The 17,111-nt window shown below is 46.0% G+C and overlaps 1 protein-coding gene across 2 annotated transcripts in view; it reads left to right on the top strand.

The window, feature by feature from the left end:
* Nucleotides 1-17,111, top strand: part of USP43 (ubiquitin specific peptidase 43) — an 81,449-nt gene that overhangs the window by 50,348 nt on the left and 13,990 nt on the right. For both annotated transcript variants that reach the window (XM_082213804.1, XM_082213803.1), the window contains 2 exons: nt 6,513-6,675; nt 10,088-10,199. In XM_082213804.1, coding sequence (XP_082069930.1) covers nt 6,513-6,675; nt 10,088-10,199 — 275 coding nt within the window. The remainder of the gene's footprint in view (nt 1-6,512; nt 6,676-10,087; nt 10,200-17,111) is intronic.

The following is a 17,111-nucleotide window of genomic DNA, read 5'->3' as shown; positions in this document are numbered from 1 at the left end:
GGCGCATTCACAAAAGTAGCTCCACACATGCATTCAGAGGTGGTCCTGGGCCATTTGGGAAAGGTGATTTCTGAACAGTGAATTGCTCAAAGGATGCTTCCAGACCATTGCTATTTTCAGGTGGGATTCAGATCATGTACCAGGAAATTCAGGTTGATTAATCAGGTTGATTAATGAATGAATGAATGTTAATATGGTGCTCTTAAAGCAAACTGGCTTCCTCCCCCAGATGGGACCTTTTTGTAATAAGCAAAGTGGTAGAAAAATAGACTGGGAAGTGTAGGATAAAAGTTGTATGGCATGTTTTCTAACTTCCCTGCAAACAAATAAGAAATGAATGCTCAGTAAATTAATGACATCACATAACCTCCTTGCAAACACTTGATAAACCTGTTAATTTTTCTGAGTGTTTCAATGCTGGGAGACACCACAGTTCACTAGAGCTTTTTTTCTCTCCCAGTGTTTGTTTGCTGTAGCTATTTCGCCCCCTCTCCACCCCCACTTCCCATCTGTTCTATTCTTTATGATTCCTTGTTGTGGCAAAAGATAAATAAAGTACAACAAGCTGATATTTTGCAATGAGTAACCGGTGCCTATTGTTCTGTATGCAGTTGGGTTTTCTTTTCTTTTCTTTTTCTTTTGCACCAAATATGCAAGGTCATATTTTGTCAGAAAAAAACTCTTACATTTTAGTATGCTTTGCTTCCCTAGTCCTAACTTGTTACCAATATGAATCACAGACTCATAGAATTGTAGAGTTGGAAGGGACCTTCAGGATCATCTAGTCAACCCCCCTGCAGTGCAGGAATATACGGGGACTGAACCTGCAACCTTGGTGTTATCAGCTCCATGCTCTAGGAAGCACTGTTTGGACTACAAAGCTATAATCCAGGTTAAAGGCAGCATTAGATTAGGAACACTTGTTAAAAAGAGAGAGAGAGAGTACTTAAAAAATTACGGTATAAAAGAAAACTTCTTGGCAGAATTAGACTAAACCTTGCATTGTATAAATATACGTTTGTAGGGACGTTAACAGAAACTATATAAGAAATATGTAACTGTGCGGTATAAGATAATCAACAGATAAAGTACAGCGAGACTAATTGGAAGTCATTTTTAATTTCTTGTTTTACAATCGTTCACATCACTGGGAGTACAAAGGATGTTAGTTATAAGAATTGTGTTGTTTCATATATTGCTTTATTGTTGTTTAGTCGTTTAGTTGTGTCCGACTCTTCGTGACCCCATAGACCAGAGCACGCCAGGCACTCCTGTCTTCCACTGCCTCCCCGCAGTTTGGTCAAACTCATGCTGGTAGCTTCGAGAACACTGTCCAACCATCTCGTCCTCTGTCATCCCCTTCTCCTTGTGCCCTCCATCTTTCCCAACATCAGGGTCTTTTCCAGGGAGTCTTCTCTTCTCATGAGGTGGCCAAAGTATTGGAGCCTCAGCTTCAGGATCTGTCCTTCCAGTGAGCACTCAGGGCTGATTTCCTTAAGAATGGATAGGTTTGATATATTGCTACTGTCTGTCAATTTATAATTTGTTTATTTGATTGTATATTTGTTTGTTAGTTTGTTTGCTTTCCTGGCAGAAATGTATCTATTTTAAAACGATAAAGATATATATTTTAAAAAAAATAGATTAGGAACACTTGTTACAGGATAGGCACAGACCAACTTTCTTGACCTGGGGTCCTCCAGATACGTTTCCCCCCAGCATGGCCATTTGGAGGGCACCAGCTTGGGGGAAGCTGCAATCCACCCCTAAGCCTGCTTTACTATGGTGTTCTGGCTCTGCCTTTCAGGCATTTGGGGAATGCTGTGCTGTGAACTAGTTCATGGCATACAGTAGGAAAAGATATGCCCATACCCTCTCCTGCACAGCATTCCAAGGTTTCTCAGTTTAAGCTTGAAACACTGAAAATGGTTGAGGTTTGTAGCGTTAATGCAGCTATGTCGAACCATTCAGGAAAAAGCCCATGGGAAAAATGTCTCCTTTAACGTAGCTGAAATGGAAACAGACGTGATTTGGCTGTTTGCAGTTGCTTCCATTCCAGTTATTAGCAGGCAGATGAAAGAGAGGTGACAGGCCTAAGATGAGACTGAGAATGATGTTGGGCTCCACCTCCCATTGGCAGGTGTCTCAAAGAAGGTGAAAACCCCTAGAGTTCCACCTCCACTTTCAGAAGTTGCCTGCTCCCATACAGTACCAGTTTTTGGGAATTGCAGGTGTCTGTGCATTCATCTCCAGCTTGCAGCCTTCCCATAAGCACCTGTCTGGTCAGCAGGCTCTTCTTATCTTCTTCTAGTTCCGTGACTACTGTGCAAGCTCAGGCAGGCGTACCTGGGAAAAACAACAACAAAGAGACAGATCCCCTCCTGCAAACACATTAATTGCAAAATTAATTGCAAAGCAGGTAGTGAGAGAGTCTGTAGAGCAGGTATAGGCAAACTTGGCCCTCCAGATGCTTAGGGACTACAACTCCCACCATCCCTGACCACTGGCCCTGTTAGCTAGGGGTGATGGGAGTTGTAGTCCCAAAACATCTGGAGGGCAAAGTTTGCCTATGTCTGCTGTAGAGCAACAACATGAAGCATCTCCAAAAACACACACACACACACACACACACACCACAGTCCCTGGAAGATTCCCCTAGGCATTGGAAGGTAGTGGCAGCATGAACCCACCTGTGCCAACTCAGCCAAACTCTACGGCAAGGGTCTTGTTGGATTACAACTCCCATAATTCCTGACCGCTGGCTGGGGTTGATGGGTGGGTCACTGGACCCCTAGAGTTTGACTGAAATGACACAGGTGGACTCATGCTGCTGCTAATGTGCTGTGTGCTTTGGGTACCTTTTGGGGACAATGATTTTTGGGAACTGCTGATGTTGTTGCTCTAGAGCAGCAGTTCTCAACCTGTGGGTCCCCCCAGCTGTTGTTGGACTACAACTCCCATCACCCCTAGCTAGCAAGGCCAGAGCTCAGGGATGATGGGAGTTGTAGTCCAACAACATCTGGGGACCCTCAGGTTGAGAACTGCTGCTCTAGAGACTCACTTGGATTGTAGAATTGTAGTATTGGAAGGGACCAGAGGGTCATATGGTCCAGTCCCCTGCAATGCAAGGATCTCAAGTAGATCACCCTAGGTCACAGAAGGCCACCCATCCTCTGCTTAAAAACCTCCAAGGAAAGAGACTCCACTACCTCTGTCCATTGTCGAACAGCTCTTACTGTCAGTCAGTTCTTCCTGATGTTTAGTCATAATCTTCTTCCTTGTAACTTTGAATCCATTGGTTTGGGTACTAGCCTCGGGAGCAGGAGAAAACAAGCTTGCTCCATCCTCCGCATGGCAGACCTGTGATCAATACCGTTTTATAATTAGTGTGTTGCCAAAAGGGGACCCATCTCTGTTTTGTGACTAATACAAGAAGTTATTTTTAGCCTCCCATGGACCTGGCAGGCAGCCAAGCCATCCGTGCTTCAAAAGGTCAGGCTCTGAATCGAGATAAATTGGTTTTACAGTCTGTAAAATGCCACTAGAGATCCAAAGAGCTCCAAGTCAGGGAGCTGGGAGGTGTTGTGAATCCTAGAGTGGCAGGAGGGTGTAGCCGAGGGTAAAAGCCCGTCAAGAACGAGAAAAGAAAAGAGAGGCAAAGGGGAACGGTGGTGCCTCTTCTAAAGAAACCCAGAAGTTTTGGGGGGAAACAATAATAAATATTCGGCATGCTTCCACCTGCTCTGTGTAGAATCATAGAGTCATAGAATTGTAGAGTTGGAAAGGGACCCTGAGGGTCATCTAGTCAACCCCCTGCAACACAGGGATCTCAACTAGATCATACATGACAGGTGTTTGAGTCTGTTTCAGTGTGTGTGGGGGGGAGGGAGGAAGCATTCAAACATGTAACTCCTTCCTTCAGCCTGAAGTGGAGCCACAGGCCAGAAAGGTCATTACTGCTTCATTCTGTTGATTTGATAAATGAGCCAAACGTGACTTCCAAGTTCATCCCAATTATTTTTTAATGTATTTTTATTAAAAATTCTCTTGGTTTACAAAAAGTATGTGTTCTCTCTCTCTCTTTCCAAGTAACATTTTTTTACAGATCAGTTTTGTTTGTTGAGACATTAGGAAGAAAAGGGGGGGGGGAGAGGTGGAGAGGGGGAGGTGAGAGGGGGTGGGGTCAGGTCCGATTTGAGAATCCCGCAGCTGTGAATTTTGAGATACTTCCCTGGATGATGATAATAATAATAATAATAATAATAATAATAATAATAATAATAATAATAATAATAATTCACCATTTATACCCCGCCCATCTGGCTGAGCCTCCCCAGCCACTCTGGGCAGCTTCCAATCGAGTGTTAAAAACAATACAGCATTAAATATTAAAAACTTCCCTAAACAGGGCTGCCTTCAGATGTCTTTTAAAGATAGGATAGCTGCTTATTTCCTTCACATCTGAAGGGAGGATGTTCCACAGGGCGGACACCACTACTGAGAAGGCCCTCTGCCTGGTTCCCTGGAACCTCACTTCTCGCAGTGAGGGAGCCGCCAGAAGGCCCTCGGCGCTGGATCTCAGTGTCCGGGCTGAACGATGGGGGTGGAGACGCTCTTTCAGGTATACAGGATATGGACTTTGCAAGGCTGAGGCTTCAAGAGGGCAGTTTGGTGGGGAAGAAGCCAGGTGCTGAGAGGAGATTGGGGATGAGCTGAGCCCTGGCACTTATGGCTGCATTTTGGGATGGATTAGCTTTATATGCAAAATGAGAAGGAAAACTGGAGACAAAGTGCCGTGGCAGTGATTTATTGCCTCTCCGGGCTAAACAAGAGGCCTTAATTGAAAAACATCAGAGGAGACAGCGCACGCAGATCTGGGAGATGAAGTTCATGGCAATCCTGCCTTTTGGACAGCCCTGTTGCCAGGTGGTTTTGATGAATTGCGCAGCCCAGATCTGGGGAGGTGGACAGATCGAGTTGCAAATTGGAGGTGCAGATTGGACTGATTATGCGTGAGCGTTTATTGCTGGTGATAATAGACACCAACTTGTTGAGAGTGTTAATATTTATTCTTCCTTGTGGAATCGCAGATCTGGAAGGGATTAATCTGAATCATTTTGTCAAACCTTTGTTCTAAGGCAATATGTCCTATATCTTATGAATTTCGGATGATCTGTGTCTAGATTTTCTATGAAAGTTCTGGAAATTGAGAGCCCGCAAATATCGAGTCATCGTATTCCCTTGCTATCTATTATAATTAGGAAGCTTCCCCCCAACCCTGAACCTCTCATGGGTTTTATTTACCATGGTATGGGGGTGGGAGGAAGCTGGGGGCACTTATTCAGTGGTTCCACTCCTTCCTCCTGGGCCATGTCCAGAAGTGGCGTGTGGGGATGAGTGTTTGGACCCCTGGGCGCTCACTTGTGGGGTGGCTTGGGGCTCCATCCTCTCCCAAATTGTTTTCAACATGTATATGAAGCCATTGGGGGAGATCATCAGGGGGTTGGGGTTGAGTGTTCACCAATATGCAGGTGATACCCAGCTCTACCTGTCTTTTAAATCAGAACCAGTAAAGGCAGTGAATGTCCTATGTGATTGTCTGGAGGCAGTTGGAGGATGGATGGGTGTTATTGGATTGAGGTGGAATCATGACAAGAAAGAAGTACTGTTTCTGGGAACAGGAGGCGGGCAGGTGTGGAGGACTCCCTGGTCCTGCATCGGGTAACTGTGCCCCCAAAGGACCAGCCTGGGGGTCATTTTGGACTCACAACTGTTCTTGGAAGTGCTGGTTAATTCTGTGTCCAGGGCAGCTGCCTACAAACTCCATCTGATATGCTGGCTGAAATCCTACCTACTGGCACACTGTCTCGCCAGAGTGGTACATACTCTGGTTATCTCCTGCTTGGGCTACTGCATTGCGCTCTGCATGGGGCTACATTTGAAAGTGACTTGGAAACTGCAGCTAATCCACAATGCAGCAGCTAGACTGGTGACTGAGAGTAGCTGCCGGGACCACATAACACCTGTCCTAAAGGATCTTCACTGGCTCCCAGCACATTTCAAAGTATTGGTGCTGACCTTTAAACGGCCTTGGCTCAGTATACCTGAATGATGTTCAAAGCTCATAGTTAAACCATGGCACTCACTCCCCCAGGAGAAGCTGATCGCCACCAACTTTGATGGCTTTAAAAGAACATTGCACAAATTCATGGAGGGTTGGGTTATCCATGGATAGTAGCCATGATGGCTATGCCCTGTGTCCATGACTGAAGGCAGTTATGCTTCTGAGTACCAGTTTATGGGAATCGCAGGTAGGCAGAGCGCAATTGTGTGCAGGTCCTTCTTGCAGGCTTCCCAGATGCTGCTCTAGAAGGCTGGGCTAGATGGAGCATTGGCCTGATCCATCAGCTCTTCCTATGTTCTTCTTTAAGCCATTCCCAAAGTAGTTGTCCAGTAGAGGAGAGGGATGCCTTGGGGATTTACTCATGTGCGTTATTCTTTCCTTTTCCCAGGTTGTCCCCACAGCCTCCCATCCTCTCCCAACTCTTCTGAGCCCGAAGGCCAGCGCTTGGCTCATAACGGGGCCATTTCATCGGAGTTCCTGCACCATGGCGGAGGGGGCAGGATCCTGCTCCTTGTCTGTAATGTGGCTGGGGCAGGGCAGCAGGCCGTGCGGTAAGTCCTGCCCAGCAGGAAAGCTCTTGCTAGAACGGTTAAGAGTTCTGCCACTGTGGCTCAATGGCAGAGCTTCAGCTTTGCAGGCCAAAGATCCCAGGTTCAATTCCTAGCATCACCAGGTAGGGCTAGGAGAGACTCCCTGTCTGAAACCCTGGAGGACCGCTGCCAGTCAGTGTGGACAATAACGGAACTAGATGGACCAATGGTCTGAAACAGCATAACACAGTTTCTTAGGTGCCTTTCCTGAAATGGGCACTTGACCTGTTGGCCGTCCCCTGTTACTCTCAGGCTCGCAGAGGCCTTTTCAGAGGGATGGGACTTCGAGCTTGGGAGTTAGTTAGTTGCTTGTTATTTTTGTTTTCTAGATCCCAGCTTGCTGATTAGCAGCTCTGAAAAAGCCGGAAGCAATCACAGAAGCAGCAGCTGGGCTTGTTAAGAGCAGTTTCCTTTGTGTCATTTGGCACAACATCTGGGCTGTGTAACATTAATGTTGAGCTCTGATAAAGCAAGCCTAGTGGCAAGTTAATTGTCTCCACTTGGTGACGAAGGGGCTTGGAATGGAAGCGCTGTCGCTTCAGCCAAATCAAGCTGTGCAGTGGGTCTGGAGAAACAACCACCGAGTGTCCTGAGCTGCGCTTTGGACCATTTGGCCTGCAGCGGTGTTCTGCCCGGTGTGCCACTTGTTCCTTCAAAAGCCCATTTCTTTCCCATGCTGGAGATGTGGATGGAGGTGGGGGGGAAGAGCTGCACTCAGTTTACCAGCCACTGATGGCTGCGAGGAGCTTGCGGGAGGGCGATTGGATGCAAAAGCACTGTAGGCGGGTAATGAATTCACATTGCACATCCCAAATGTCATTAAGTAACGCTCTGCATGCTTGCAGTGGCTAATAAACCAGTCATCGGCTGGGAAACGGCTTGTAACATGCTGAGCTTTATGGAGGGCAATTTATCTAGCAATATTTCCGTGTTACGTAGGCAGGCCTAGCATGTCTCCCTCTCCCCTCCTCCCAACCCAAGTGCTTTTGCAGGGACAAGAACTATATGGCTTGATTCCTAGAACTTTTGCCTGTCCTTTTCGTACCCCATTTATTCAGCCAAACAGCACACACAGATTGCAGGGCTCAGGAAATGGGGTACTGATAGTTGTCAGAACAAGAAAAGAGCTTATAAGATGCATTAGAGGAGAAGGTAGCAGGGTGTATGTCTCCAATAGATCAAGTGGTTTGCTTGATTTCCCCCCCTTATTTGATTTTGAAGGGAGAAAGGTTTTCCTGGCTTCTCTTCCTATCATTTCCATTAATTCTCTTTGTAGCTCTTAGGAGACTCAGTCTTTTGAGTTCTGCAAGCTGACCAAAGGAGCCTGGAGTTCCAATCTGTCAAGTCTGGCTGAGAGTTACGCTGGCACCACCAGAGTTTTGAGTGCCCAGCTGTCAACTTTCAGCCTGGGGAACCTTTAAGAGCATGGGATCAAGCAGTTCAGATCAAAAAGTGCAGTCTCTTGAATCCCTAGGTCAAATATGTTTAGATTCATAAAGTAATAAATAAAATACTTTCAAAACAGGCAAAATAGTTTTAGCATGGAAAATAAAGAAAGCAGAAAAATACACACACTTTTTTCTGCTCCTGGGAGGGATATATGAGACCAAGTTTCATTTGCCTTTAGTTGCAGAACTAGTAATGGGCTATGTGGAGTTTTTTTGGGGGGTTTTAACTCAAAAAGAAAATATTTTGCCAAAGAAAGTTAGCCTTTACAGTAGAAGACTTGCCTGCCCCAAATCTTTCATGCAGACTATCCGGCCAGCCTAGGCTTTCCCTCAAACTATTATCTTGGCTTTGAAGTGGAAATAAGATTTAGCTTTCCATTTAGTCGATTTGCATAGTCCCTAAGCCCGCCTGCCCTCAGCCTAAATTTGTTCAACTCCTTCCCGCCCATTTCATAGTAGACTGTGGAGTACAAGATCTGATAACACCTGATGAGAATGATGAAAGTCCTGAGCAAATATCTGCCATAAAATGCAAAATTTCCAGACATGACATTTTGATTGGCAATAGATGACTTGAAGCATTTCCAGGTTTTCCAGCCCACCTGTTTTCATATCTCACAGGTGACTAGCATGCCAAGTTTGTAATCTGCTTTGGAAATGGCCAAACAAGATTTTCTAGAACACTGGGGAACTGGTCGAGTATTATGCCAGAGACCCACGCAAGATCATTTATTTGCATAGATTTCTCATAGTATGTTTACCTCTTAGTTTACCCCTCTTGCAAAACCGATTAAGTTATTTCAGAATTCTCTTAGTTTGTGCTTTCACGTCTCATCACGACATTGGATATTGCTTGGGGAGCTTTCTTGCACCCAGTAAAGCTGACTGATGCAGAGGACTGGCGAAATATACAACAGGGTGAGAACACAGAGAGAGACAGTTTCCCTTAATCCTTTGCCTGCACTGCCTCCTGCTGGTCTTGCACCCTTCGTCTTGATGAGCTTCCCTTTAGTCTACATAGAGAAAGCTGAGATTGGTAACGTAACCGCCACCACTGTCAGCCATTCAAGAAAACATGAATGCACAACCAGTCACCCCTTCATCATTCTTCCCTTCTCAGGCAGTATCAGTTGGGGAGAAGCACAGAGGAGAACTGGCTGAACAAACATAGGGAATATAGGAAGCTGCCTTATAGCGAGTCAGGCCACTGAATCCATCCTGCTCAGTAGAGTTTGCACTGATGGGCAGTGAGCCTCCAGGGTTTCAGACAGGGGTCGTCTCCAGCCTTTCCTGGAGATGCTAGGGATTGAATCTGGGACCTTATACAAGGAAGGTTATATTCTATCACTGAGCTACGGTCCTACCCCAGGTCAAGCAGCACGTTGGTGTGAATGCTTTAAAAAGTGCAGGCATTTATATTAGTGGCTTGAGTGCAGGATGCTCTTTTCCTACCCAGGAACAGCAATGGGCCTTTAGTTTGCCGGCTGCCCATTGTCCAGGGTCAGCAGAGGGTCGCCTGAATGGTAACATTCCAGTTGGGTAGCAGCCTGGGAAGAATATCATCCCAACCTCAGAGATGCTGCTCTGTTATCCCCTGACATCTGAAATGTAGTTGCATTTCCCGGAGAGCAATGGGCCTGGGCAAAATGATGGGTGATGGAGGAGGAGAAGTGGGAAATTTAGAGCATCTTTCTTGCTGAACTCTGGCAGTCAGCTATTCTGAAATAAGTCCCCGCTGGCATGATCAAATTAATGTGATGTTGAATTCCACCCTTCATTCCATTGGGAAGTAACTTTAAAATTTAGATACCTCTGCCAGTGAGTGAGTGATGTCTTGGCTTCTTTTGTATCACTAAGTGAGCAAAAGGCACCTGGAGGCTTGTTTCTTTGCACAACCTACAGCAGTTCTTTAATGTGTTTTTCAGGTTTGGCCCACCTTTACTGATGCGGGAAGACAGAGCCATGTTGTGGGATCAGCTTCAGCAGTGCATCCTGGGCAAAATGCGCTATCTGATGAGAAGGGAGGCCCAAGTACAGGTGAGTCCATCCTGCTGTCCAGGCAATGTTGCATCTGCCCTGTTTCTCCTGCTCCTGGAGACTAGGAGAGATGCAGTGTTTGAAGGGCAGCAGCTTCTTACAGAACATACTGTACTCTCAGCAAAAATTAAGCAGGAACAGAGTGCCAAGAGTCAGTAAGCATGCCAGGGAGCTCTTGGGTCATCCTAACCTCTGCCCCAAATCCCTTAGGAAGCAGCCGTTGTTCTCCCAAGTCACAAATCATGATGGGGCAGGGGAAGCTGCCTCCACTTACAGGCAATTATTGGCCTGTAGCTGTAGTTATTTGTATATTTCTTTTCCATTTCAAATTGTTTATTTGCTTAACTACCCTTCATCAGCAAGAATCGTGGGGCAGTGTAGAGAAATATGATTAAAACAAGAAGTTCCGTCGAAGCACACAAAAACGTAGTAGTGTAGAACAATAATCTGGCCTTCACCTTAATTAATGCAACCAAATCAATGCAGAACAGCACCAAACTCTCCCAAAGACCCAAGTGAAGAGATGTGACTTACGACTGTCAGAAACTCAGTAATGAGGGTGACAACCAAAACACCTTGGGTGGGGTCATTTTATGGGCAGGATGCCACCACTGAAAAGTCCCCGTCCTGCGTTTTGGGATCATGAGCCTCCCCCCTCTCCCCCTCCCCCCACCGGCAGCAGATTTCAGTACCTTGGCTGGCAGGTACCAAGAGAGGCACTCCTTCAAAGTATTTGGGCTCAAAGTTGTTTACGGTTTTTAATCAGAACCTTAAATTGGCCCTGGCATTGGCAGCCAGTGAAGGTTGCACAGAATTGGTATTACGCGGTCCTTTACTCTATATAAGAGAGCAGGTCCCTGCCTCAAGAGGCTTACAAACTGGAATATAGATTGACAGTAGCAAAGAAAGGACAGAGGAAAGGAAAGGAAGACAGGGGAAAATGTGCTTTATTTCCATTACAAATACTTGGGCTTACTTAACAGCAGGGCACAGTGACAAAATTATAAACTTTTGATCTAGTTCTGAAGACACTAAATTCCTCATAGGGGAAAAATGATTTAGTTTAAGTGTTATATTTTTGTGTGTCTGTTACTTGCCTTTTGGAGTTGCTCTAAGTGGGTAGCGTTTTAATTAAATTACAGCTTATTAAATCATAATTGGTTGCCACAAGGGACCTAAAATTAAACTCCTGCGCAAAATGAAGATTGATTATTGCATCCAGATCCAGGGTAGTCACTTGTAGATGCTTGGCAGGTCTTTTTCCCTGGCATGATTGACACCGTGTAGTACTCTCGGAGGGGAGAGAATCCTGCTTCCGGCCTCCTAATCCCCTCTGTTTCTTCCAAACCGAACATTTGGAAATAAAAACCGCGGCAATAAACACTGCCGATTGCATGCAATGAGTGGAAAAAAGCATTCTCAGGGGTTGTATGTTTATAAATAGACATTTCCTCCCGTCTGTGTTCACGCTGAATGTTTGGCAAGGACTCATGTTTTCCCTTTTATGTTGGCTGGGACAGCAGAAGCAGTGTACCCTCCTGGCAACAGCGATGTGCTCACTGGGAACAGGGATGGGGTGAAGTGAGATGGTGGCTGCAAGGTTAGGGGAGGTATGGGGCAGCAGCAGTGGCAGCCCCAGAGGTGTGCGTATAGGGCTGTTGTCCCAACACTCCCTCAACCTCACCACTGCTGCCTCGCCTCCTTCTGAGGAGCATCTCTGGGAGGATACCACTTCCTCTGCCACCCCACCCCTCCATGAGCCCCACTGCTACATATGAGCTACCATTATGACGGGTGGCAGGGACTCCTGCATGGTGTTTCTCTTTGCCTGCATTGGCGGTGATGGTGGTAGTCCGCAAGTGCCGCACAGCAGTTGTCCCTCTACTTTTTCTTATAGGAGCAAGTAGACACCATTCATTTATATGGGTGGAAGCAAAGCAATGTACTCAGGAAGGTAATTGGAAGGGATGACTAAGCTGGCCCCCTTGTGAACACTGTGGCTGGGGGTGCGCTCTCATCTTTTTGCTGAAGGCTTTGAGATGGGAGCTGTAGAAGAACCGATGGCTACAGCAGGCATTTCCCAGCTGTTTGATCCTGATGTGTGGCCCAGCTCTTGCCTGCCTCTCCTGTGTTTGCAGATAGCAAGTTGGTGTGGTTCTGTGCAGTCTGTGAAGTGTTGTGTGTCCCTGTCTGGAAGATGTGCCAGGCATATAGTTCTGCTATTTTTTATTTCTATTTCAGCTTCTATGGCTAAATTATCTAGTCGAACACTGAAAACAGTAGGTGTTCCTTTTGGAAGAGATGCTCTCCAGATTCATCTCCAGAGCCGATCATTACCAGTGTAATTTGTGACTAAAAGTGGAGGGTGGTGGTTTTGTGCTCATCAGCACCAGGGGCCTCAGGGTAGCATGAACTGGGTGCCAAGACTCTCCTTGCCTCCCGCAAGCCGTTTTAGCCATTGCTGCAAATGTGGGTGTTGCAGAAAATAATGTTCTACTTCATTAAGGGTCCAGAAACCAAGCCTTATGAGGAATGCTTCAAGGACCTGGGTATGTTTAGCCTAGGAAAGAGGAGACTGAAAGGAGATATGACAGTCATCTTCAAACAGCTCTATGATTCTGTGATCATTACAGCTACCTCAATGCCCTGGAAATTACAGCATCCCAAAGTCTTTATGGGAAGTCCAGTTGTTCATTTATATACGTTTGGGACCTCGGTTCTCTCTGGAAAACTACTCACATCATGGCTTGTTCATCCATCCTAGTAGTGCTTATGGGTTGTCTGTGCTTACTTGGCAGTGAGTGAAAAACACTCTGCCCACGCTCAGTGGCATCCTGTTATCACTTCATGTATTTTGGGATTAAGGCCTGGGAATAGGAGCTCCCAGACTCAACCCATGAAGTGGTATGCTTCAAAGTAAGAAAGAAGGGGGCAATGAGAGAGAATTCTAAATGCAGAGAGATGATTTCCAGGACATTCTGTTTTCCCCTAAGACCCACAAAACCCCAGAAATTCCAGGTACATTTTATAAATGAAGGTGAGCAGCCTGCGGTGTATCATTCATTCTCCTTCATTGGTTATCTTTTGGAAGAGCAGAAAGAAATATATTGCTATTGCAGACTGTAGCATTTCCCATTGATCTGTGCAAGTCCATTGTCTGGTGGCCCATAGTAATGAACTGTTCAGAAGAAAATAATGTCCCTACTTAACACGCCTCGTCAGTGAATCAGGGCATGGGGACAAATTCATCCTTCCTGAGCCCAGCAGCTGCCTTAAAACAAGCCATTAGCACGTGCACAGTTTATGCTGTTTCAAGTTACCTTCATTCCGCCAGTCTAACTAAAACTTGGCTACCTTCATAACTTCCCAATGATGTGTCTCCTAGGATGGACTCGAAAGTCAAGCATTGCTTGGGACGGTTTGGCAAGGAAAGAGTGGGCTGAAAAATAAATAAAAGCAAACAAATAGCTACACGGCTGTCCTTTTAAATCTGACCACATGCAGAATGCTTTATGTTGTGAGGCTGGTATGTGCAGCAGCTTCAAGCCTATGGAATTTGCAGTAGACGGGGAAGATTGGATTTTAGACATGGTCAGCTACTTCCATGGGAAGCAGTTATCCTCACAGATCCAAAACAATCAGGGTGATTTTCATTGTTTTTATTTGGACCCACCCTATAAGATGGAAGGGCTGTAATTCAGGGGTGGAGTGTATGCTTTGCGTGACCCAGGTTCAGTGCCTGCCATCTCCAGATAAAGGCTATAAAAGGTTACTGCCTGAAATCCTGTAGAGCCACTGCCAGTCAGTTTACCAAACTAAATGGACTGATGGTCAGATTCGGTACAGCAGCTTCCTATGTTTCCATTCGTTATTCTGAATTTGGCTACAAGTGAATATTCAGCAGATCCTCCCCAGATTGCTTTGCTTTGAGCATCTGACATCAATGGGGTACATGTAATAGACCTGTAACTGGTATTTTATTTCAGTAGCTAAATGTAATTACAAAAGCACCAAGCAAAAGTCACCAGCCGCAGGCTTGGTGTTTACAGCGAGCTGTCCTTTAATGGCAAGTGCCTGCACAAGTGAGAGCAACTGGGCATTTCTGCTGTGTGCGCTGCATTCCCCCCCCCCCCTGTCAAGGCGGCAGCAGCAGCAGCTCATCTTGCAAAAGAGTCACGGAGAGTGGTGAGCCAGGAGCACGGTTCATCCGCAAGGGAGCCATCCCATAGCTGCTTGACATGAAATATTAAGATGGAGCTACCTAGCAAGACTGTGCCCCTTGCAGGAGGCATTGAGAGCCAAGACGTTTTCCCCGCTGCGGGCCAGGCAGCGAGTGGAGGTTTGCGGTCCATGAAGTCTTAATGAATTGGCTTCATAATAACCAGCTTTGAAACGAGCAGGCCAACTGCTACACCTTGGCTCAAAGACTGTGCGAGAACTCGAGCAGGAAGGCTTCCGCGTGGTCGTCACCTTGAAATGTGAAGGGTGAGAAGACTCACAGAGGCAGGCAAATGTCGCAATGCAAAGGCAGGCCGTTCTGCCAGCATGGAATTCACCATGTAAAAACGCCTTCTTCTGGAAAGGGAGCAGGTTATGTCTGGTTTTTGTAGAAGCTTCCAGCACTTCGGTGGGCCATGGGGCTTTCCTGTACTGCTGAGGGTAGGATTTTACTCCTTTTTGCGGAACAGAGCCTCTTCTCCTCCAAGGAGAAATCAATGGCCACAGCCCAAAGTCCACAAGAGCCAAAATCCCCTTGTAAAGCTTGCAGAGCATTGTGCAGTCCCCTAAGGATTTGAAGGGAGGCTGTTCTAAATGCAAACAGACCTCACAGGTAAATAACAAGACCATGACAAGCTCCTGAGGGGCAAACTTGTGATTTTTAACATGTCACGATGAGAGCCCCTAGTAACTGTCAGTTGCATGAATGGGCTGCACATGCTTAAAAGTGCTTCATATAATCATGGAATTGTAGAGTTGGGAGGGGCAATGAGGGTCTTCCAACCACCTGCGACTGAAACCTTTTACCCAACATGGGGCTCAAACCCACAACCCTGAGATTAAGAGCCTCATGCTCTACCAACTGAGCTATCCACAGGTCTGGCCTTCCATATCTCATTCAAATAGCTGTTGTCGTCTTTCCTGAGGAAGCAAAGGATTTAATAAGGTGAAGAATCAGTTGGGGGGGTTGGGCAGATCTGTGGCAAAACAAGAAAAATGGACTTAGGTAACAGGCGTTGATTGGTTGGTTGGTTGGTTGGTTGATTAATTGATTTATTTATTTTTAGAGAATAGAAAAGGCAAATGTTGGAAAGCTCACTTGGAACCCATATATATAAGGGTCTCCTGAATTCTGTTTCAGGGTATCTGAAGAAGTGTGCATGCACACGAAAACTCATACCAATAACAAACTTAGTTGGTCTCTAAGGTGCTACTGGAAGGATTTTTTTTATTTTGTTTCGACTACGGCAGACCAACACGGCTACTTACCTGTAACTAGAACTAGAACTCATGGACATTCCATGAAACTGAATGTTAGAAGATTAAGGACAGACCAAAGGAAGTTCTTCTTTACATAGCACACGGTTAAACTGGAATTTGCACCACCCGATGAAATGATGGCCACCAAATCAAATAACTTTAAAAGAGGATTAAGCATGTTCATGGTAGGTAAAGCTGTCAATGGGTATTGGTCACAAAGTGACACTCACACACCTCCCCTTCCTGATGTTAGGAGAGGCTGCCTAGTACAGTGCAGGGTCTCAGTTATACACCCCACACTCTGCCATCTTTTGCATGTTTCCGCTGAAAAGGAGGCCATCTACATCAGGAGCTAACAAGCCCCCTTGTAACTTAACGCAGCTTGTTCTGGGTTCCTGGTTCCAAAGAGCTGTTTTCATTAAGTTAGGTTTAATTAAAACATGCAGGTATTTAATTAACTCTGTGGCCCTCTGCTGCTTTCATGGCTGCCCCGGGGATATTTATAGAAGTGCAGGCAATGGAGCCAGCTGGCCTTTTGGAGGCAAATAAGTGGGGGGCAGGGCGGGTGTGGCTCTGCTGCCCTGCAGCTTTGAAGACCAGACATAAGAAAAGTGAGAAGCAAGTGACACGTGAGCAGAGCAATTTTTCTTATCCTGTATATCGAGACTGGGAGTAAAAAAAGGGGGAATCCTTAAGCATGTCAGGAAAAGTGAGATAGATAAAGGCAGGGCTAAGGGCATTTGATTTTCTGAATAAGAATGACCATGCAAAATTTGTTGTTGGGTTCCTCCTAAAAATGCCTGTCTGGAGTTTCTAGGTTGCATGGTTGCAAGGAGAGCAACGTGTCAGCAATATATCATGAAATGTCTTAAATTGGGGTGGAGTAGTAGAGAGAAATTGATCAGGATTTCCAGTGGGCATGGGGGCAGAGCGTATGCACCCTGCAGAACTATTTGGCTCTCTCCCTGGTTAACAGAAGCAGAGTCTTACACAACATAACTAAACAGTTCGCATAATGTATGTTTTGAAGTGACCAGACACCACCTGTTGCTCAGTGCTGGTGGTGAAGTCTTGAACTTCTGGACAAGAGGAACAGGGGGTGCAGAGACCCGTTCCAATGAGAGGTTTTCTAGTCCCCAGTGTGTCCAGGGTCCTATGTTTGTCATGTCGAGGAATGAGCTCTTAGTGGGAAGTCCTGTTCGTTTCGCACTAGGGAAATGAGGAATCCAGTAAATACCAGCTGGCCTCCAACATACTGTCTCCTGGAACTGTGATGTTGATTAGTCGACCTTTGTCAAATAAGTTCTCCATGTTTTTCTGGTACCCTGGACCCTGCTTGCAGATGGTGGATAATTGGGGCTCTGTCGTACTCACTCCAGAGACTCTGCCTATTTTTTCTGAGCTTTTTGGACTTCCAGTGTGGCATTCTCTTCA

This window comes from Podarcis vaucheri (genome assembly GCF_965113315.1).
Source record: "Podarcis vaucheri genome assembly, chromosome: 2".
Classification (NCBI taxonomy): Eukaryota; Metazoa; Chordata; class Lepidosauria; order Squamata; family Lacertidae; genus Podarcis; species Podarcis vaucheri.
The sequence above is the reverse complement of the archived record's forward strand: the minus strand, read 5'-3'. Positions and strand labels throughout refer to the sequence as shown.